This window comes from Malurus melanocephalus, unplaced genomic scaffold (assembly GCF_030028575.1).
Source record: "Malurus melanocephalus ecotype Western Australia unplaced genomic scaffold, MMel_1.1 scaffold_462, whole genome shotgun sequence".
NCBI lineage: Eukaryota > Metazoa > Chordata > Aves > Passeriformes > Maluridae > Malurus > Malurus melanocephalus.
In genome coordinates, this window is record NW_026623694.1 from 447,296 (window position 1) to 471,035 (window position 23,740).

Genomic DNA, 23,740 nt, shown 5'->3' on the forward strand with positions numbered 1-23,740 from the left:
AAATTGAATGTTACTGAAAAACAAGACCATAATGAAACAAACAATAAACACTCTGTCTTGATCTCACAATCCTTTCAAATGTATTTCAAAATGCAGTTTCTTTTTCAAGCAAACCCCAGGTGAAGCAGTTTCCCCTTTTCCCGGCCCAGGCAGCCCTGCAGCGGAAGCCGCTGCCCAGCACAGAGAAGGGAAAGGAAAAAAGTCCTTCATGAAGCACTTGCTCAGTGCAATGGCAAACAGTGCAGTTTGGCAAAGGCTGCTGTTTGTACAGCCCTCAGGAACTCAGCTCTCTGCACAGTTTGGGAGCTCCTGACTCGGAGGAGCCAGAGATTCACAGCAGCAGCTTTTGGGTTTTCAGTGCACAGGACACGCAGAGGGCGATGCTGGGATTGGATCTCAGGGAGCACCTCATGGCTCACAGCATCACTGAGGGACCACAAAGATCCCACCTTTCCATCCTGCCTCAAYTTACCCCTTATCAAAGGCAAGCAAWGAGCCTGTGCTCTKCCCTAMAGAGCAGAGTTCAAGCCCAGGAAGGGCGCGCTGCCATTTGGGACGCGCGGATGTCACAACCCAGCTCTGACTCGTTCACTGCCCTGCTCATRCACAAATAATGTGTCACAGCCCATAAAACTGTGAGTCACAACCCAGCTCCAACTTGTTTACTCCATTGCTCACAGCAAACTAATGCAAGGCAGATTGATGCTTATAGGGAAGGAATTTAAGCAGTGGAGGACAGCACACCCCTCTCCTGTATTTTAATTGTAACATAACAATAGGTATTTTAATAAGCCTTCGTTGCTTTACCGTGGTTCAGCAGCTCAAAGTTTATTCAAGACCTTTTCAGCATCTGGACACCCTTTAATCTTTTTAAACAAATAAGTCTTAAACATATAGAAAAACAATAACAACATTCCAGCTTACGTTCTCTATGACAAACATCCATTCCTTGTCTTCAAACTCTTCAGCGTGGGGATCCTGGAAAAACAAACCAGAGAATTTGAGYCTAAAAATAATCCAGGATGCAAGAGTTTGCAATACAGCCAAGATTTCCATATACTCCAAATTATTTTTACCCACAGAAGATGACAAAGGGAAATATTTTAGCTAGGATGTAGGTTTTATTGGTTATCAATTAGATGACAAACACATTGGGATAAAAATGCCAGTGAGGATTTAACAGAGACTCCTACAGACACAAACACGAGGCTGATGCAGATAAAGGCCTGTAATTCTGTTTCCTTTCAACCAGTGGAAAAAAAAACAAAACCAAAGAACAGATAAATCTCTCCTTAATCCTCAAGTTCCACCTTCCAAACAAACACGAAAAAATCCAAATCTAACAGATAACACTGGAGGGAGCCCCTTGCTTCCACCTGGAGTGAGCAGTTGAACACCCCAACCTCCTTAAGCCCAGACTATGAGCAAAAGCAGAGATTCAGAGTCATGGCTTCAGCACAGCACAGCACCTCACTTCAGAATTCTTAAATATCTATCCTGAGTTCACAACATTTCTATTGTATCACATGTGAAGATCAGAAAACATTTCCACTAACAGGAAGAAAAATAACAATGAAGTTCTTATATTTGGCACTTCTTTTTTTTTTTTAATTTAATGAGCTTTCAGTCTGCTGGAGTGGTTTGTATTGTTGTTGCCTGRAAGTAAAATAACAGTGGAGAAGATACTAAGTCATCCCTCTCACGCCTCTATCAAGTATCCTACTTGAAAAAAATACTTTTTAAAAAAAAWAATTAATCATCTAGTCATAGTTCTGAACAACCATAACAAAACAACTTTTACTCCTCTTGCTTCTCAGACTAAGAGAGCATTTCTTTTTACTTGCAACCTGCTTTTGCTACACCTCAATTCTATCCTCTTATTTCTAGTCACAGGAAAACACTCGATTACTCCTCTACCTCTGATGTTTGCATACTATAGGCATTTGCAGAAAAATGTCCCTTCCATATTATCATTTCCCAACATCATATATGAGACCCCTCAGCACCTGCAGTTTTCTTGCTACTGTTTGGCACCTGGTCCTGACAGCACACCAAGCACAGCAATTCCATCTTGCTGCTCTAAATTTTAAAAATTCATCAAGATATTTTGCTCCTCTCCATTAGTACCATTTTCCCTTTCTTTCCAGAATGCTACAAGACTCACATTTAATCTTCTTGACTCACTTCATCACAGTTCGTTTCACTTTAACCCTTGTTTCACTTCAGTTTTGCTTTGAAAYCAGGCAGTGGGTAGCACTTTTTAACCAGTTTTCTTCAAACACACAAAATATTTTGTAAGTAGTGAGCTTATAGAGCAAACAATCAGCAAATTTATTTTCTTTCCTTTTCCCAGCACACAAAAAACTTGGGAAGTGTGCTCTTAAATAAATCTTCTCTTTGGATGAACTACAATAACACTTCTAGGAGGATATCATCTCATCTCCTCCTGCACATCCTTTCTCCAAAAYCCAGCCAAATGGGTTCCCTGTTCAGCCCCTCCTGTAACAGAATATAAGATGCTGCCAAAAACTTACATTAAAACTATTTATTTTTATAGATGAATAAATCTTTTAAGGGTTTTATWAAAAAAGAGAATAATTTAAATACTGCAAGTGAGTGTCAAAATATGTTGTACCAGTAACCATAAGGACAGAAGGGCAAGTAGATACATAAAAAATTATACTGAGGTATCTCCACRTTCCAATTAATGTCTTGTAAATATCAGATTATGTAATTATATCTCCATCACATTAATCAGGTTTGTGGAATTCTGCATTATGTAAATAAAGTACAYGATACCTGAGGGTTTGGTGTATACTATATAAAGTCCAAAGATGTAACTTTCTGTAATCCAGCTATTAAATACTTAAAATTTTTAAGAGTTAACCTGGGGCAATTACCTTTCTGTTTAATTGCTTCCTTTGATACAGCATGAAATGGCATAATGAGATTTAATGGGATCATTAACCACTTTATGTTTTAATAAGCTACTCCATAATAAGTGACTCAACTCTTAAATATTTCATCCTGCTCAATTTTTTCCCCCAAAAGCTATTAGCACCARCTTGCAGGCTGACCTAAAACTGCCTCCAAAGTCAGGGCCCAATATTTTATCCCATGTAACAAACAAAACATTCCTTGTTTTGTTTGGGCAAGGCAATAATTTATAAAGACAATCMAAGTTTTTCTGGCAGTGGCAATAAAACTCCCACCTCTGAGGGCTACAGAACCAGGTGCTCTGCTGAGTATTTCTGATCATCTGATAGAGCAGAGTAACACTGCATAATGCAATGATTATTAATGTTCAACATTTTAGCACACACTTGCAAGCAAGTCGTGAACACTTTAGGAAGATAAATGCAAGTGTAYTACCCCAAAAGAGCCCTTAAAATCTTCAAGGACTTCTCTAATGCACAGCCTTACCAAAYGTTCAGAGAATATCAAATAAGCTAAGACACTTAGTATATGTGTAGGATATTTCCGGTTTAAAGACAAATCCAATTTTTTTTTTTAAAGCCATGTTTCTTATTAGTTTTCAAATATCTCCAGAAACAGAAGGCTCTGAATAATTTTATATACATAACCCTCAGCATTTCCTCGAACAGACACTAAAGTGGCTTCACTCTTCCACTAAAATGCTTTTATCASAAGCCCAAGGAGCAGCACACAGAGTCCTATATCTAAATTTCAACTTTATTACATGGTCATGTAAACAGATTCTTGTATGATTATAGTTATGGCACAGTTTCTGCTGCAAACATGTCACACTTCGGACTAATATTTTCACATATGATCTCCATAACAGGTGATGTTTCTATAAATCTGGCTAATCTTACATCTTATCTTGGATTTTAAGAGAGTAAAAAAAGTCACAGCACCACATACTTCCCTCACTGGCTAATCCATATTCTCCATTTATTACCACATAAAACTCATGGGATGTACCTAGCAAACTATTATTTGAGGACTACACATCTGACTACGCTTTAAGAAGAAAAATGCCATTCCAAAGAAGAATAACTCTGGGAGTAATGGTTATAGCAGCCTTTGAAATGGTCACTGTATGAAAGCACTGTGATAACAGGGCACACAAAACCTCACCTCACCTGCAAGCAGACACAAGCTGGAAACATCTTAAATTGAGAGCTGTAAACAGACCYCATTCCCATCCCCCTTTCTAAAAGCAAACGATAATGAAAAATATCTAAAAAGATCAAGGAACAAATTGCCTCACATCTTGCTGTAAAGTGAAGGGAGCTGACAAGAGATATTTTCTGATAACACTTATTTGCTTTACCAATACACCACAGATGYAGAGCTACACTCAACCCAATATTCATTATGGTTTCACCATGAATTGRAAACTGTGAGCACTAGGGCAAATGGATTCAACAGCTTGTTGTCCTCCTCATTTTACTTTGTGAAAAAGAATCATTTTTAATACCAACACATGGGTCCCATTTTCCTGTCTTGGTCTGATGTTCCTTTTCAGTGTCTTCATCTAAGTTTTAGAGCCTTTTTTTCTCTACCCTTTTCTCTTTTCATTTCTGGTAAGATGACCTTARTGTTCAAAAGCAGCACTCAGGTGAGAAGCAAATAGCAGGGAACTGTGCAAGAGACAGGARATATCTTATAGATCTCCTACCGAGAGATTCTCTGGAGATAAACATTTCTCCAAATCTCAGAGTTGAGTGCTTTGCTGTCCACCAGCAAAAACTCAGGAAAACGAAGAAAAACTCAGCCCAGCTCACATTTTTTCCCAGCAACTGTGGGGTCTGTATCTATAAATACTTTTATAGAGACACTCCGGCCCTCAGTGAGCTCTGTCCTACAAGTGTTTCTCTGCAATGCCACCTCTTAGCTTCTTTCTGGGAAAAGATTCTGCTCAAATCCCCACACCAATCACCCAAAAAGTCAACCCTTCTGGGTTTGGGAGGAGCTAAGGACATGTCTGTCACTTTTTTCTGCTCTCTGTTGATCAGTCCATCATGAATCCGCTCTTGTCAAGGACTGGATCCTTTCTGCAGAGTGTAAGGTGGTTTGAGAAGACTGAACAAAGGCAAACCTGCAATAATTCAGGTTTTATTCAGATTTTTGCATCTCTTCTAAAAGGAATGAAGGACATATGAAACAAGGGACTGCTGCATTTCCTAATCAGCAGCCAGAGTGGGGAGGGAAGATCTTCAGCCTGTGAGTCCCTTCCTCTCTATCTTCCCCACGCCTCCTCCCTCAGCGTTCCTGGGTTTTGAAGCTCATCTTTCAATTAGATCACTTCATACCAGCCTTAATCTTCRGCCTTTCTTCTTGGGGAAAAACTGCTTAAGGACTGTCACACTGAATCACATCAAATGCTGGCAGGGTGTGTGATCTCCCTTCACCAGTGACCTGCAGCAGATGCTCTGGGTACTCCAGCATCTGTCCTCAGCTTTTGTACTTGGCTGCTTGGAACTGCACAAGACTCAAAATTTGACCCAATTCTTGTTGCCTTCAGTGCTTATTACAGAGGTCTGATTAGTCTAGAAAATCTGTGATCAGCTTTAATTGGAGCTGCCAGAAAGCAGGGAGCTCTGAGCAGACCGGCAGAAACATCCCTGAGCACCACCACACCAAGCTCATGCTTTCCTGTAAAGCCTCTGGGCTAGAAAGGCAACAACCACTGAATGGCTTTTTTTTTTTCTTCATGTTTTTTTACCATTAGTACCTCACTAATCCTTTTAAGTTTTTAACCATTTAATTTTTTGATGTGCAAATGTCCTCATTTCCCTGAGCTTATGATTCTCATATCCAACACACACCACTTTGCCTATGGAACTGATTTTCCCTCCTGTGGAATATTCTCCATACTGGTCAAGCTAATGGTCCCTCCCAAACCAAAACAAGTATGTTCTGAAGCTGAACTTGGCCATTACTTATGAGAAATGGCTTTGTGAAGAGGTTTTAGGCTGGTTTGGACTCTTTTTTTTCCTCTCCCCTGAGATAATGCACTGAGCTTTGCTGCAGTGCTCCTGCTACGGCATGGCCAGTTATTACCCTATAAAATCAAAGCACAACTGACTTGGGCTTTCAAGAAGAATGGCAGGGATTTATTCTGAATAATATGTGGGCCCTGATCATGTATTTCATTTTTATTTTACTCATAAATATTTTTTGTGTGCTTAGAAAGCTATGCCTTTAAAAAATGCCTCTTCCAAACCTTGGAATTAAGAGTTGGTAATGGTCCCTGTTGTTGCAACGCTACATTGGTGTGATAAACCACGTACAGCACTGACAAAACAAGTGTTTTGTGTAATCCAGTGAAGCAAAGTCCATGCTTACTCCAGAAGAACAAACATTTTTGCTTGGGAAGTCACTTTGCTTTTAAGCTAGRAAATAATGATGTTGCAATTTAAACCCTCATAGTACAACTGATGCTCATTCAGCTTTACTAAAAGCATTGGGCTTGCTCGGCAGTGAAAATTTCTGGTTTAAAATCTCTCTCACAGACAGATCTGTGTTTGTATATAAGCTCACAGAAAAAGTTTTCTGTGTTTTACAAGYTTTCATATGTGGTAGTTAAACTTCCCTAATGCAGGGACTCTGAAAAATTAACTTCTGGAGCACAACCACAGTAACAAAAAAAAAAGTGGGAATTCAGCTCTGGCTTTTCTGGCATTTGTGACTCTTTCCATGAAGCACTACAAATTTTAAATACACAATAGGCTTATTGTTTCACAATGTTTCTTTCTCCCCAGTTTGGTTGAAAAACCCAGCACATAACTGAACATCAGTGTGGAGCTCAGCAAAGGAAGAAGTTAAAACTTTCAGAACAGATGGAATTTTTGATGTAATTAGCACTTCAGTGGCTGGATGGGCAGGAGCCACAGCTAGTCAAGGGAATCTGGATCAATATAYCCATATGATGCTTTTCCCCACATGACTCCAGGGCATCGTGAAATTTTAACAGCAGCCCAGAGTGAATTGAAACAAACAAACAAACAAACAAGCTTACATTTACTTGAAATTAAAGTTTTCTAAATGAAGGTTGTAATCTCTTCAGTACTTTGCTTGTGTAAGAATTACAAATAGGTTTTTGGAAAGGAGCTGACACCCAAAACAGGGCTGTGCAGATAACACARAATATCTCATCTGCTGACTGATCACAGGCACTTTGCTCAGCCAGCTCTCAAGTGTCCGTGGCTGGAGAGGAGACGCTTAACATTCTCATCAGCACTTGAAACCTTGACTTATCTCCTAATCCTACCAGCAACACATTTCAACAGCCACTTACGAATGCGCTGCCGTGCGAATCATTTCCCACAACACAGAGCTGTCTGTCTGGAGCCCACTCACTCCATTCCCAGCAGCACTGCCACACTCGTTTGTTATCTGCGATTGCTACACGGCTCTGTGGGAGCTCTGCCAGGCTGGACACGGAGGCAGCAGCTCCCTGAGCTTCTCAGGTGCTGGTGAAAGCAAACAAGTGTTTGTTAAACGTGGTCAGGCTGAGTGGACACACTGCAAAATGCCAAACCTTCAATGATTGCACTCCTTCACAAGGAATCGACTCCAAAAAGGATTTTTACAGAATTGCAGGATGAGCAGCCTCTGCTTCTGAGCTTTATTGTTTTCTGCCCTTTTTGTCCCCTTTCTTCTAGARGAAGGAACAATACAAATATCCATCTTCCAAGTCAGCTCCCAGAAAGGCGGCTGCAGTGTTCCATCACACAGTTCCCACTGCTCCAGTGCTGCTAACAGTGCAGCAGCTGTGTGACAAACAGCAGCTCTTTTGGATTGCCTTTGCCCAGAACCTCCCAGATATAAAAACACCAGTTCTGCAGGAGCTGGGACATGTCCTGTGCCACAGCTAAAGCACCACAGAGCCAACAAAGCCACCAGAGGCCGGGGCACAGCCCAAACTGGGCTAASAGCATCTTGTGCCTGCAATCCCTTCACAGCTCAGTCGGGCAGGCTGCTGGGCTCACACAGGTACAGAGCATCACCCATTCTGCTCAAAAAGCTGCTCTGTGCCACACYTGCATTCCCTTACAGGGAACAAAGGGTGTTTGGCCACTCACAGGCACTCTTGTCAGAAGAGCTGGAGGATCAATTAGAGCAGATTTCACAGTAAGAGCTGCCTGGCAGTGTGATRGTTCTCAATATCTCGATTATAAATCCAGTACCCATTCACATCCAGACCAGTGGGTACCATTTACAGAAGGCACAGCTGCACATTCACACTCYTACCTCTCCTCCCAGACCAATTCTKGTGACAGGCAGGCTCATTTTTTGGGGASAGGAAGAAGTCCAGTGAACACATGTGCCCACAGAATGAGTGCTGGGTAAAATTAAGTTTTTGTACTGCCTGACACTGGCTCCAGAGATCCTTCTGCCCCTCACTACATGGTCCCAGCCCTCACTCTCAGTTACACAACTAACAAGGCTGCTGTGCTGTTCTGCWTAACAGAACCTCGAAGCAGTGCAAGTGTAAATAAAAAATGGGATGGCAAAAGGARGCTGGAACACATTTTCACTCCAAAGCTACAGCATCACAGAGATGCACCCAAAAKAAACTTCATTTCTCATTCTTCACATAACATCATAACCACAATCAATATTTATGCACATTTCTGCTTCACTTTAAATGTTGAAAATACCAAGCAACATTTACAATGTTGCATAACCATGTTCAGATTGTACAGACATGTAGCATTGCCACATAACGCTGACAAGTTTCTCAGTCTAAGCAGAGGTCCTTGAAGCAAACAATTTTTGGTAGTGAACTTTTGAATCTCAGTTGAAGGCTATGTGTTTGCTAAAAAGAGAGATGAGTTTATGATGGCCAAAATCACTCTGTGAAGTTTGTGTTCATTGGTAAACCCAAAAGCAGGAAGGGGAAAAAAAARGGRRAAAAAARAAAAGAAAACCCMTTTTTYTAGGTTTAATGAACCAAGTAATAAATTCCCATTCTAAGGCTAATCAGGCAGTTACTCAGGAAGGTCCAGAGACAAAGAAATACAAATATTACTGATTAGAAACAAGTATGTTACTGTTGCCTTAAGCTGCAAAGGGAGCAGTTAGAAATAAGAACGGCCAGAATACAGATGAAGGCACCAGAGTAAAGAATGAGGAAAAACTAWGGAATTAAAATCCCAGAAATYTTCAGTCTCCTGGCAGCCTCCTACWCTGTCACACACTGTTTATCTTTATGCAGAAAGGGCCTTGCCCAATGATATGGGGGAAATAACCATAGCATGACCATCAACTTCTTCCTGCTTCACAGCCACGTAGATAAGCTTCTTTTTTAACAGAACAAATGCAGTTAAAAAAAAACAAAATTCCCTGTAAAATCTTGTAATTCTTTGTACCACTCAAATACTCCAGATCCACACTCTTACAGCTGCAGTCACATCAGTGCTGTGATGTTTGTGGAGCATTCCAAACAATGGGAAATGAGGAGCTGGATTCTGTTGCAGCCAACAGTGTGCACTAGAAGTGAACAAGGAAGTCTAGAAATGACTGTGTTATGACAACTTCTGCCTTCCAGTATTTAAAGAAAACCTCCCAGACTGTAACCATGCCAAATCCTTACACATGTGCTACGTGCACAGTCACACATGTGCTGAACTCGGTGCCAGTGACTCGCCATAATCAGCTCAGGGGGTATTTCAGTGTTAACTAAACTACACCAGGCAGCTTTGGCAGGGAACAGACCATCCCTCTCTCCCAGATTGGAACTGGTTGTGCAGTTAAAACCAGCAGGATTAGACCTTGAGACTATAATTTGGCATTTCCAGACAGAATTTTTCATATATTGTTTATGAAATAGTAAAGATTATGCTTTACAAGAAACATACCTTAAAGAGAGTCACAGTAATTTCTACATTTTCAGGTACAGGCCACACCACCACCCCACGGTATGGGTTCTTGATTCCAGGCTGCCAGCTGTGTGCCTAAAGGAAGAAAAAAAAAAAAGAACAAATAGTTGTTTTAAAGCCTTTATAAAAGTGCTGACCTGACTCCCACAGGACCCAGGGAATTTAGGTAAAAGTAACATATCCCTGACTCCAAAAAGATCACATTCTTAAACCATGACTCTACTGAACACTTCAAAGGACATCATTAAGAATGACACTAAGGAAACTCAGACCACTGGCAGATTTTTCCACTGAACTAAAGCTGCTCCTCACAAGGTCCGAAATTCTGCTGTTTTATTACATAGCACAGGTCAGGACACTCAGAGCCTTGCAAAAATTAAGGTTGTAAGGTCAGAATGTCTGCAGCAAGCTGAGCTTTATTTTGTCTACAACACATAGTGTGGTTTAATCACATTTACACCTAAATAGAGCAAGAAGTTTTACTTCAGGAAAGGAAAGTTAAAACAACGATTTATAATGCTACCAAAACATTCACATTTTTAATAATTAATATGCTATGGTACCTACACCTAGGAAAAGAAACCAAAAAAACCCAACAATTAAACAGACTGATAACTCGTCTATTTTTAAGCAACAATTTGGATTGGTGTATGGCCTGTATTTACATTTTAACATCTAGTCCTAAAAAATAGCATGTGTGAGCATTTCTGCTCTGGTTTGGAATAAATACAACTTTTTCTACCTCAACCTAATCTCTTTTGTGATGCTGTAAGACAAATGAAGGAAGGATGCTGCTGCAAAAGTGACAGCTACGGAGCCAGGGTGTTACTAGAAATCTGTGTAAGTTTTATCAGGAAATTAATCTGTACAATCTATTTACTGTTACCTGAAGCAAATTAGCTTTTTTCTTTTTTTAATTCTAGAGCATCACTCATTGCAATTTTACCCTCCTTCCAACAYTCAGAACTTCATATTCAGGCTATTAGGACATATTTTTGCTTTAATAAGGTTAGCAGGACTTGTGACTCAGGTTTTCAGGAACCYTAAGGCAACCCAGGCAATTTTAAGGATGACTTTGCTGTAGCAAAGGGGGAAAAGACAAAGCTGGAAAAGCAGTTCCTATCCCTATGGAGGCAGCAACTCTCTGCTGCTGTCTACAGTCACGAGTGCCAAACATTGCCAGCTCTCCTGCGGTTTTATCACAATTTTTTTCATCTTTGGTGTTGTGCTCAAAACTGAAGCTCCCAAAGATATCTAATTAGATCAGATTTTTCATTGAGTGTCTGTGCTTTGTGCTTGCAGAGTAACAACTTGGGGCATTAAAAAAAAAAAAAAAAAGAATTTTTAAATAAGAGCAACTTGAAACAACCCAATCTCTACTATTTTCACTCCACAAATTTCAGTCTAATCTCATAATTCTAAAGAAGGTCTGGATGTATTTTCTGAATAACAGAGCAAACAGCACCAAACAACACAAACAAAACTTACATATTTTATAAGAAAAAGGTATTTTGTGAGCAGCCAAACACAGCACAGTAGATATCACCACTCCCAGAGCCACTGGAGCTCCAGTTTGTGTGTCTGTCCCACAGAACCTGCAGCCCCCTGCATCACTCCCAGCTTGCCCATGGAGATCTTCAACAGGCTCATGTGCCATGTCCTCTAGTAGGACTTTGTAAAATAAATAACCTTTCCTCCATAGGGGTAGSCCATCCCTCTTTCCAGACACCACTTTGCATAAAAAAAACTAATTGGAGCTCATGGTGTGTCTGAAACCTGCACTTTCCTGCTGAGTTTGCCCAATAGTGACAATCATGTCAAACTTTTGCTGTCCAAGGTCCAGGCACTGCCAGCCTGCTCAGCTGAGGATCACTTGTTCCATCTTCTGAAAAAAACCTACAAMATGAGCATTTGCTGGTGCAGTCAACACTTCACTTCAAGCCCTTTATCAGCATTTCCTCCCACCAGGAAAGTCAGTGAGACACAATAAACACACAGGGATAGATATGTTTTCCTGTCACTGAAAGCAACRAGCAGGAGACAAGACCTAACTAATGAGCTTTTAAAGCAAAGCTGTTCTGTGATCATGAATGTTATTAAGTCCTCCCCTGGCTTTGAAAAATAAACACTGTATCACACAAACAGCACGACAGARAAAGATAACATCAAAACCATGTCTGGGTTGTTGTGAAGGAGAAAGGGAAAGGGGAAAGCAAAGCGGGAGAAACACAGAGGAGCTGTAAATGACAGTAATTTAAAATTAAGATGCAGAGTSTTATTCTAATGCAACATTTCTCATGCCAGGCACCTCTGTGCTGCAGTTTCTTCAAGTTACATCTGTCTTATATCAAAAACCTTTTCAGCTCCCAAATTATAAGCCTTRGCTTGGAGCTGGATCAGGCCACCTCTGCAGGTGACAAGGACTTGCTGTCAGGGGCACAGTAATTTCCACCCCAATCCCCTCCTCTAACCACATTTGCCATCAGATGGCTGTTCCTTTAGACACACTTTTCCCTCATTTGCCACTTCACCAGCCATCTCCCATTGTCTTGAAAGTTAAGGCAAGGGCAGCCCAGCAGAAGGGACCAGCAGGTGCCTCACCCAGAGCCCTGCCCTTGCCTGACTTGTCTCCAAATCTCAGCGATGGGAGCCATGGTCTGGAAAGAGAAGCAGAAGTKCTTGTTCCATTTCAAGGCAAAAGGSAGCTCTTCCCCTTTTCTGCCAGTAGGAAATGAGAGGAGACAATGCAGCATGAAAGCTCTTTTAAATCAGGAAACAGGAGCYACAGAAGGGGCTGCTGAAATACCCTATAAATAGAGTAGGGCTGTGAATGAYATTGTCCAACCCACAGCAYTGCTCTGGCACAAAACTGGTCACTGGGARAGGAGGAAATCTCTTACAGAAAGGCCGTGGAGACAAGCCTACAGACTGGCATGGGCACTTCAGGCCATCCAGTTTTGAGATTCTTCTTTTTAAAACAACAGCTCCAATCCAGGCAGCCAGCTTTGCAATCCACCACCTGTGATTGCAATCCACCACCACATTGCTGCTGTTTGGCTGTGCTTGAACTGGAAAGACAGACTTGGTACTAAATTYCTTATTTCTGGAACCTACCCTTCTAGATACCTCCTCTCCTTTCTGCTTTTTTCACTACCACCTTGCCTCATCCTGCCTCTGTTATGTAGGATAATTTCATGTTACTTTTCTGGAAGATCCTAGAGCTGACCGTAATATTTTGAGCCTGCTGCAAATTATGGAACAATTTATATTTATGAATAAAAAAATACGTTCTTATTGCCAAGCTGTCAATATTGGGTTTTAAAAGCAAAACTCATCAGAAACAGACCTACCATTATTCCTCACCTGCAGCCACAAGAGTGGCTTTATTGTGAGCCAGMAAACTGCTGATTTTCTTTTCCTTATAAAAGCAAAAAAGATCTGGCCTGGCTGTGATCAGGCCAGCTCTGCTACTTGTCTGTGTGACAGGCTGCTCAGGGCACCAGAAGCAAGCAGGAGCTCAAACTGGCTCCAGTACTGCTTAGGGCAGCTCAGCTTGGAAGGATAATCCCTCTTCTTCAGTGTTATCCAGGCAGAACACTTAGACAGGAAAAGAATTAAAAAAACTCAAGAGGAAGAGCTGATATGAAGCAGCCAGATCCTTCATCTGGTGCTTCCACACCAGCAAGGATTTGCTCTATGTGATGTTCCCACCAAAGCCATTCGCCATCCAGGACACACAGAGTTGTGTGTGGCTGTTAATGGTCCTACAAGGAAAAGAATAAACTGGGAAGAGCTGCCAATTCCCTCACAGCAGAGCAAACCAGCAGTTTGTGAATGGCTTCTTCTTTTCCCTTCTGCACCACAGTTCAGGGTCACAAAGGGAGACAAATAAAGACCATACTCCAGACTGCAGCTTGCATCCCCCCCATGATCATCTTGAAATCCCTGCAGAAGAGGCTGGGCAGCAGAACAACACTCCAGTCACACTGGGATGCAGTCCAAAAAACCCAGCACGTGCCAAAGAAGAAAGTTGAAAGCCCTGGAAACTCCAGGCAGCCTTTGATGAACARGTTGCTGTCAGTGCCCCTTTAGAGCAGACAAGGAAAGCAGCAGATTCCCACAGGTCTTCCCATGAATGTCTTCAATTCATCAGCAGGCAAATGTTTTACCACTGTCATTATGCACATGTGTATTACTGCTAAAAAACTACAGAGAGACTGCTAAGCTTGGGAAGTGAGCAAAAACTCATCTCCACCACAGATCCTCTAGCACTGGGCTGCCTCTTCAAACTTAATTTCACAGACACACATTCGTGACATATTCCTTAAATACATGATCCATGCTATTTGGTTCACCAAATCTTGCTTTATTCACAATTATTATTGTTAGATGATGCTCAGATAGCCTTCTCCCTTTCTCTTCAACCAGGGTTTCTTATTAGGAAAAAACCCAACCAAACAAAATCAAAAGCCAACCAAACTAAAAACCCTGAAARCAGAGTTATTTTCTCATCGTTTTCTGGGATAGCCATTATTGCACCTCAGAATGTCACCTCAAGTCAACCTTATGGAACTCTTGGAAAAAAAGAAGGATATTATGACCCCAAATTTACAACCAGGGATTACAATCACAGTATGATCTTGACTGAAAAACTGAGAAGCCCCAGGAGTGGYATTTCATCAGCATGTCAGGGTCACAACATGCCTTTGCAGCTGCAGCCCAGAAGGGCTGGCAYTGGGCAACAAAGCAGCCAGAAAGGGCAACAGATTGCCAAGGACAGCAAAACAGGTGACCCAACTGCTGCTTTATTGCTGGCAGAACCTTGAAAAAATGCTGGCCAGGCTGCTGATGTGCACAAGAGATTCTTCTCACTCCCTGCCCCTTTGCCTCTCTTGGCTCTCACTTCTCACTGCTCAAGTTCTTYCCCTGCTCTCAACATTGTTCCTGCTCCTTTGTGCTTAAGCAGTTTTTGAAAAACCTGCATGAGAAATGCTTGAACTCACAGGCAAGGCACCTTCTTTCAGCTTTGATACAAAAAGAATCTTTGAAGMATAATTCTGTCAGGCTCTCAGAAGSAAGTGCAAATTTGATTCTTCAGAGGTGTGTAATTCAAGCATAAGCTTGTGTGCTTTCACAGGGATAGCAGAAAGTACCTCCTTGATATCATGGCAACATGATGATTTTCAAAGTGAAATTTCTTAGTTCAAAGCCTGGAAATTTGAGAGCATCTCAGTGAAATGAAGGTAAACATATTTTCACCAYGCTTTTCCCTTGCTCTACAGTAGAACAAAGACATTCTTCCACCACTCAAAACAAAAAAAAAAGGATTAAAAAAAAAAGATCCAAAAGCCCTGGACCTGAAAACCTAGGGAGACAACTTGTCAGTGTATTGAAGAAGAAGAGTTAAACAAGTGTAGTGCTATAAGCTGCACCTTCTGTAAATTATGGATTCTGAACAGCATCTAAATAAAGCTTGAAGAGTCCACCTGATTTTGCAAACAGACAACATTTGCACCAGCAGACAGGTGACTCCCACCCATCCCAAGCTGAAAGAAGTATATTTTGGCTCTAGGACTGCACAGAAATTCTGCCAAACACAGCAAAACTGCAAATCACCATTTTATGTAAACTCCTGGCACACACAATGCCCAACCATACAAAGCCACCTCATCTTGACACACCTCATGAAATACATTGAAATTAGACTTGCCCATGGAGAGCAGGGCCYAAAATAGAACTGTAAGTAACTTAAATCTGCATTAAGGTCAGTAACTGCTGGATATATTTATGGTCCTGGATCCATCCACCCATCASACTGCTATTTATATGCTCTTTCAAAATGATTATTTGCTTTTCATTTGCAACACTTTGAAACTCACTGCAATTTAACGCATCTGCAGCTCCTATTCTATGTTTCCCACAGTAAGAAATAAAATATTCAGACTCCTCCACATGATGTCTCTCATTATTTCTTCTAATAAAAGGACCACTATAGTTTACTTGGAAAGAAAGTATGTGGGTTAGGAGGCATATCAAAATTAAAGAAACCAAAAATAAAAAGGGTTTCAAAGAACATCAAGAACTTGGCTTTCAGCTCAATGACATTTTAAGATTGTATCAGTCAGAGCAGGAGAGACCCAATGTCCATCCACAGCTCCATCTTCCACATGCACAACATCTCTGGTTAAGACATCTCTTGTACTTTCCCAGTACAAAAGAGACACAGAGCTACTGGAGAGCATCCAAAAGGCCRTGTTTGTGAGTTTGTGTATCTGCTGGTGATATCCCTTATTAACCCTAATGATCTGAAAAGTTCAGAAAGTATAACCTCCAAAAAGCCTTCACAGCATYTTTACAGTAAGTTAAAACCTCATTCCTCCCTCCCTCCTTCTCAAAAAGCTGAAGAACACAGACAATTATTAATGCTTTGTACTCACTGAACCCAGTGTCCATCAAAAATAAAAGAAGAGGAAAAATTCATTTGACTTGCTTCCAATAAAGCAATTAGATGAAACAACTATGTTGAATAAAGTATTTTACTGGCAAGATGACGAATAGATCAAGAACATTTATTGATCTACAGTCTTGGACCCAAATAGCTCAAAACACATCAACCACCTAAGCTTTAAAATTAACTCTGTCCTCTGCCCAGGTTTCAGAGCCACTCAGCCTCTTTCAAAGTACCTTTGTGGAATCTTACTAAACATGATTTTTCTGAGTTGATTCTATCCAAGAGTTGATTCTGCTGCCTGGTGACCAAAAGAGCGAGAACATATCCTGGAATTTTATGGCCCAATTGGAAAAAAAATTTCAAGCCCAAAAGGCTGAGCTAATGCCAGAAAATCCTCTTGCCTCAGGGAAATGCTACTGTTGGATGCTACAAAATGACAAGCAGAAAGCCATCATTTCACAAAGTCCTGCTGGACTTCTGTTAGGGTTTATGTTTGTGAACATAATCTGGACTTCAACAAAGCAGCCATTTATKGACAAATACCTTGTTTTTCACCAGGCTTTTCAGGGTTACAACACTTGTTTAAGTGCTGCACTTATTTTTGGTATGGCTTTTATCTCTCTGTTCAACAGAAATTAAATGAAACTAATATAAAGAAATAATCACAGGGTGAGCCACATCAGACACCAGTTACTAACATCATACACCCCATGCTAAAAATTCACAGGAGCTTGAGTTAGTTGATTCTTCAGTGAAACAGGAATAGTTTGATTGGCTTTGCTGAAGAGATTGGAAATGGAACAGGTACAAGGCTGATTCCACACCCTTGTTTACTCATCAGGTAACACCTTTGGGTTTTCATAACCTAAAGCAGAATTTTGGATGCACAACAGTTGTGCAGTCAGGAACCAGTCTTTATCTAAAACAGCTTAGAACAGATTATAACTCAAGTTAGAAAACAAAGTATCATAAATACACATGACAATSAGAAAAGGAAGTCAGAAAAAGGAGTACCAGTAATAAATAAACCCAAAGTCTCTCCAGAGCAGGGTAATAAACTGTATATCACATTTTCTAAATATTTAAGTTGTTCAAGACAATAATTTCATTGTATCTTCTCTGTAGTGGGTGCCCTCTCTCTATTATCACAGAGTTCTTGGAAACATCATTTTGTGTTACATGAATACACCAAAAAAATTTAAAAAAAAAAAAAAGTTTACACCATCTCTTTTTTAACTGAAGTGCTGAAGAATTGCTATAACTTCCAAAATTCCCCCACACAAGACAAACTTTATCAATGTCCAGGCACTGGACAGACTACACTCAGACCTTCCCACTCCTCAGTTACTAGTCTGGAAACACAAATTCACAGCTTTCCCCTCAGTRTTTGTAGAGGTGAGATGCAAAAATTCACTTCAAAGATACACTGCTGGGCTGGAAGACCCTGCTTTTATTCTTTTTTGTTTGTAGCATTTCAAGTTGTGAAATAGCATCTTATTCATGCTTTATCAGCCTATTATAGGGATGTCAGATCCTTTATTATTTTTTTAATTCTTTTTAATACACTTCTAGTAAAGAAACAGATTCTCCTTTCTAATTAGGTCTAGCAATTAATAACTGAATTGAACTGATGGTGATACAGTTCTGCTAAACAAAAAAACAAAGCTGAAATCAGAGTTAAGAGTTCCCACAAATTAACACTGATATCAACAGCAGTTTATTCTGAACTTCATGGATAAACTGAGTTAAAAAGAAAAGTCAACAACTAAAATATTTTTCATTTATTCATTTGGCTGCTCCCCACATTCTAAAAAACAGTCCCTCAAACCACTGACCCTGCTTGTCATTGAAGTTGGGACTYATTAAGGAATCAACTAACCTTAGAGGATTTTCTTCTGCTTCTTCTTGTCCAAACCACCACTAGTTTATCGGGCTGCCTGTTGAAGATAAGGAAGAAACAGCTTAATATACAACAAGATCAATATGTAAACAGTTTACACTAAAACTCTTGCARCACATAATGACATCCTAAGTGGATAATAAGATTTCTTAAAAATAGCCCATCTAAAAACCACTCTCAGCATCAGCCATTTAACAAGAAAAATGAYGTGTATTTATAGAGAAAGGTTGTCCTCCAGTCCACACAGCAATGTCATCACTGTCCTCCTGCTCTCCTTGCCTGTGGATATTTCTCCAGAGCCAACAGCACACCTGAACAGAAACTCTTCCATGGGGCAGAGAAAAGGATCCAGACTCTATAAAGACACCTTGCAAACAATCCAGTACTCAAAACAAACATCAGTGTGAATTCTGGTTTGAACTTCTACACAGACATATTGAAAAGTTACTGCTAAGTAGCAAAGAAAGCAGGTAATTTCACTTTTTCCTACACAAAGGATTATTTTTCTACTTGAATAACTCAAATAACRGGAGAATCAAGTCCTTATTACTCCTCAAAATCTCCTTGGATGACCAGACAGGYAAATCAACACTTCCTCAATTTATACTCCAAAGGACAAACAGTGAAAATCAGTGTGGTTCCCCAAGCAATTTATTTAGTAAATTTATTTCGTTTATTTGGTATTTGCAATGATTGTAGATGGAAACCCCAATAAAGGACACTTCCAGCACAAAATTATTTTCTCTTTAAATTTCTTAGGAATTATTTCTTGATTAATAGCCCCAGCCATATCGTATCTACCTTATTAGTTTCACAGTTGTGTCTGAGAGGTTTTTAATACTGACTCAACTTCCAGACTTCCCACCCTCGCCCCATSACACTTCCCATTGTGTGATGACCACACTTCTGGTCCCACTTCCAGACCTACAACCCTCTTGTGGAGACTCCTGACTCCATTCCAGCTTTGTTTTGTGCCTGACTCTGCGAATTCCATCACGAAGCCCAGCTGCAAATCCACCCACAGATGATTTTCAAAAGAGTTCATATCTCCACCTAAAAGCGCTAAACCTGCAACGCTGCCTGGAAAAAAATTGCAACTCAGATTTTTGAGACTGCAGTGTAAGAATCCACGCATTTCTAAAGGCAACAGCGAAACAAATCATAGGGGGAAATGGGTGTAACCAAGGAAAAGTCAAGATATTATACATTTAAACCATGCTTAAAAGATGCACCCAAAATCCCCCACACAAATATTCTGAGTAAAGGCATTGTTCCCACTGGTATTTCATCACAGGGAGACTACCTACTTAATAACTATCTTTCCAAATGAAACCCCAACTGGTTTAATAATCATTTKAGGCACTGAAGTGCTGGCCATACTCTCTTTCAGACGTATTTTTCCATTGAACTGTTGATCATTGCTGCACATTACATTGAAAACAATACCTCACCCATGATTCATGTGAAAACCCCACCAGAACTAAAGCTCTCCCAAAAAACTGAGCTAAAGCAAATCCTGAAAAGCAAATGAAGACACAAGCTTTTTTTTTTTGTTGTTTGTTTGGTTTGATAAATTGGAAGTGAAATAATCTGCTGCATTTTAAACTGTAAATTCTGTGGCTTCTTTAGGTAACTACTATTGCAGGCTGGCTCTGCTTGCACCTTCTGCAAAATCTTCTTGGTAATGAGATCATCCTGCTGCACTTCAAAACTCTCTGCTCACTTGGTATTGGGTTCTCATCTTTGGCTTCACCACCACCAGCCCATTCACGCTGATGGGAACTGCATTTGTGCCACCAGCAGAAAACAACACAACCCGAAGCAAAGCAATCCAAACCCACGCCAGCAACATTTCCCAGATCTGAAGAACTCCYTCTGCCAGGAACACAATGAAATGCACTAATATGAAAAAGCCAATTAAATCTCAATTCAGCCTSAGAAGACCAAGCTACACTGATGGGAAAACAGAAGCAGCATTTGCTCCCCTCACYTCTCTCACCAGTATATTTATTTTACTAAGTAATGAGCACAATTTGCTCCTTCAGCTTCAAGCGTGAGAAATTCACATCCAAAGGTTTTGGTAAAAAACAACAAACAAGGAAGGTCATCACAATATGGAGACAGAAAATTCAGGAAAATGGAATGGGAAGAGAATGGAAGAAAACACCCCAAAGGGAAGCTTTTCCTCACAAATCCAACAATTTTAAAATATCTTCATAAAATTGTTTGACTAACAAAAACAAGAGCACCCTTTCCTTCCACAATCTGTTCWTTGCTCTCCTGTGCCAATATACTTCTAGAAGAAAAAGCCCAACTCATTTTTTAATCAGCAAATTTGCATTCAAGGTTATTAATGATATCTCAGTGCTAGGAAATGGCCAAAATCACATAATGCGCATTGCTTACTGAAAGCATTATGTAATATTTTCTACTAGAGATTTCTCCCTTTAACATCATAAACCTCAGCTGGTCATTAGCCAATAATCAAAGCAAATAAAATCACCTCAGAAGAATTAGGCTGGAGACCAGTTTTAGTATCCTTTATAAGTTTACTTATTGAACTTGGATGTAATTTCAAATGCAAAATCCACAATGGTGCAAGCTGAACAAATGCTAATGATCAGTAATAAAAAAAAAAAAATCAACCATTAATTTCCTGAGAAAGGAAATTCAAAGTAATTGATTTGTTTTATTATTTACAAGTGAAACCTAGCAAAGTAGCAGGGAAGATTCCAAAGTTTGTGGCTCAGAAAAATAGATTCATCTCTGCCCTGCATACTAAGCAACCAAAAAAGTATTTTAAATACAGATTTATAAAATACCTATAGCTCAAAACCATGCCTGCTTTTCCTATCTGGTGGAAGCCACTATTTTCATACCTTCCATTTTTTAATTGAAATAACCGATCTAAAAAGAAATATAAATACTGGAATCAAACTTTGCCATATCCACAGCTATTAAAAAAGTAATAAAAACATTCCATATACTGGAAAAAACCTGTCATCTGATCATCACCTCATATGCTGCAAATTTTGCCRATTGAAAGGAGGTTGTGCAAGATTCAAGGTCTTCTGTGGTTTGGTCTGATCATTCTAGGAAGTGTTTGGCACAATATTTTGATTACAGAACTCTCCAAACACCACTCRTAGAAGAAGGACCTGAAAGGCATCAGTTTGCTGTTAACTCTTGTTTTGTAAACCTTTTAGCAGAAGGTGATAACATAACCCAAGACATATTTCTCCACTAAACTTCCTGTTCAAAACCAAAAAACTGTAGAAGAAGCTGTTGTTGGGAGGAATTGAAAGTGCACTTAGCTTTAATTCACACTACTGAAGTCAATAGCAAGATCAATGATTAATAACTTCTTGGTGAAGGGTGGGAAAACAGCTAACAGGATTTGTTTGTAGCAAGGTATCATTACATTTAACAACATTAAACAATCACTAAATGCCTGAAATATAGAAAATACCTTTTTTTTATGTAYCCCACACAGTACAGCCTTGCACGTTTGTTTGGCATCAAACTGCCTAAGTGTTGGGTTTTATCTTCCCCTCTCCATTTCTTTCTTTTTCAGCTGAGCTGTTTTTACTGGGTTTGATTTGAACTGCATTAATTAGTACAGGCTGCTAGATTACTCTTGTGAAGCAAGTTTAAAAGAGTATAATTAATAAGAGAAGCAGCAGTGTTAGCACAATAGCATGCAGATGCACCTATTGAAGGATAAAAATAATCACTTGAGGACTAATGTCAAAGTACTTCTGATAAGATTTTTTTTAAAATAACCTTTTGTCCCTTCTGCATTGTGCATACCAGGCAAGATTCCCATTAGGAACCAATCCTTCCACCCCACCAGCACACAGCTTTCTCCATGACTGCTGAAATGCCAGCAAGGCTCTTTAATGGCCTCTTAAAAATAAATGTGGTTGGTTCTATACCACCATTAATTTGGGATGAGTGTTACTTTTCCTCATTTTACAGCTAATTACTTGGAAAAGCACTCTTTGCAGTGCAGTCTTCTGCACTGGGTCCTGCACTATGYTCTGTATTACCATTAACCAAGGAACTAATCAAGCCACAGCCTTTTGCAAGCCTTCAACTGAGGTTTTTTTCCCCCAGAATTTCCTGTTGGTCACRATCAATGAAATTTCACAGCTGCCTACAACTGCAGGAAGCGCAGGCAAATMCTGCCAATGCTTTAAACAGGCCTAGAGACACTGTAGGAATGATGTCATGCATTGATGCATTTGCCAAATGAGCCTCTCGCTGAGTGCAGGTACAGCACTGATGGCAAAAGCCAGAGGCATTAAGAGAGAATGAAACRCAGTGCAGATAAAACCCCTCTGAGATGGTTGCAAGATGAAGTACATTACAGGAGAAAGTTTTGCATTTCAGAAGTGGTCTGGGGTYTTCTTCCCCACCTCACCTTAATTTCCATGGTGGAAGTTAAAGACTCCTGGGTAAGRCCTGTGAACAAACTTCTGAACCATCTCACAAAATCATGTCAGACTATCAGAACATTCTCTCAATATAACTTACTATGCAATATACACCAAGCCTCTAAAATAAGGCAAAGTYTGTTCTTCCATCATTAAAACCACACAGTAGTTTCAGCAAGCCTGGGAAATTTCAAAAAAAAATTTCAAAAGACAAATCATTAAAACAGGGAAAGCAAGAGGACATCACAATTGAGATTCATCCACTTCTACACCTTCACTTTCCAACAGAGAAAATTCTGCCTTCATTTCTTCCCACCAGAGGTCTCTACTGATTTTTTCAAGACTACACAAGCCATTGAAAGACCAGAATTTCCCCTSTGAAATTAATTTTAGATTTTTTAATACATCTGCAGCTAAATAGACTGGCCTCTACAAGACTTACATCTCAAGATTATGCTTTGCCTTTCAAAAGGAGCTCTAGTCTGGCTTTGCTTGGTTTATACAAAATAGGGAAAAAGCAAGACATTCTGACCTATTTTACAAGTGCAGTCAGACCTACTGGATCTGCACAGCATCTATTTGCAAGGCTGAGAGTGGAATGTGTAGTATGTACTGCTGATTGCTTGATTTTCTCAAACCAAATACAAATGAAGTTTGCAGGATGAGCTGAATTAAACAAAACCCAAGTTCATCTATTATTCAAAAAAAAGTGACAAGGGCAGGTTTGACTTCATTTTTTCAAGGTTATTGCAGCAAAAGAACCTCTACAGAACTATGCAGCAAAATCTTGTCTTAAAGTTTTTTACAACGGAATTTTATATTGCAGAATACACAGGCTGACCCTGGCCTTCAGAAATCACGTTCTTTAACATCCTTTTAGCACAAAGATGCCTTGACTAGTCCCTGGATTTTATGTCCCATCCAGCTGCTCTCCATGTGGAAGCTTTGCCTGGTCCAATTTAGGGGTTGAGTCCCGCACAAGAAGGGCCAAATGGATTCCTTATCTCCCTCTGCCATAATCACAGACACTCCCCTTAGGCAGATATTTACTCCAGTTTACTCTGGACATTTACTCCAGACATTTACCCTACCCAGCCTA

The 23,740-nt window shown here is 40.1% G+C and overlaps 1 protein-coding gene across 9 annotated transcripts in view; it reads right to left on the bottom strand.

The window, feature by feature from the left end:
- The window catches only part of EHBP1 (EH domain binding protein 1), a 196,459-nt gene that overhangs the window by 150,407 nt on the left and 22,312 nt on the right, over window positions 1-23,740 (bottom strand). For all 9 annotated transcript variants that reach the window (XM_057380587.1, XM_057380582.1, XM_057380586.1 and 6 more), the window contains exons 3-5: window positions 18,185-18,242; window positions 9,834-9,929; window positions 925-978 (exon numbers count right to left, since the gene is read on the bottom strand). In XM_057380587.1, the coding sequence (XP_057236570.1) occupies window positions 925-978; window positions 9,834-9,929; window positions 18,185-18,242 (208 nt within the window). The remainder of the gene's footprint in view (window positions 1-924; window positions 979-9,833; window positions 9,930-18,184; window positions 18,243-23,740) is intronic.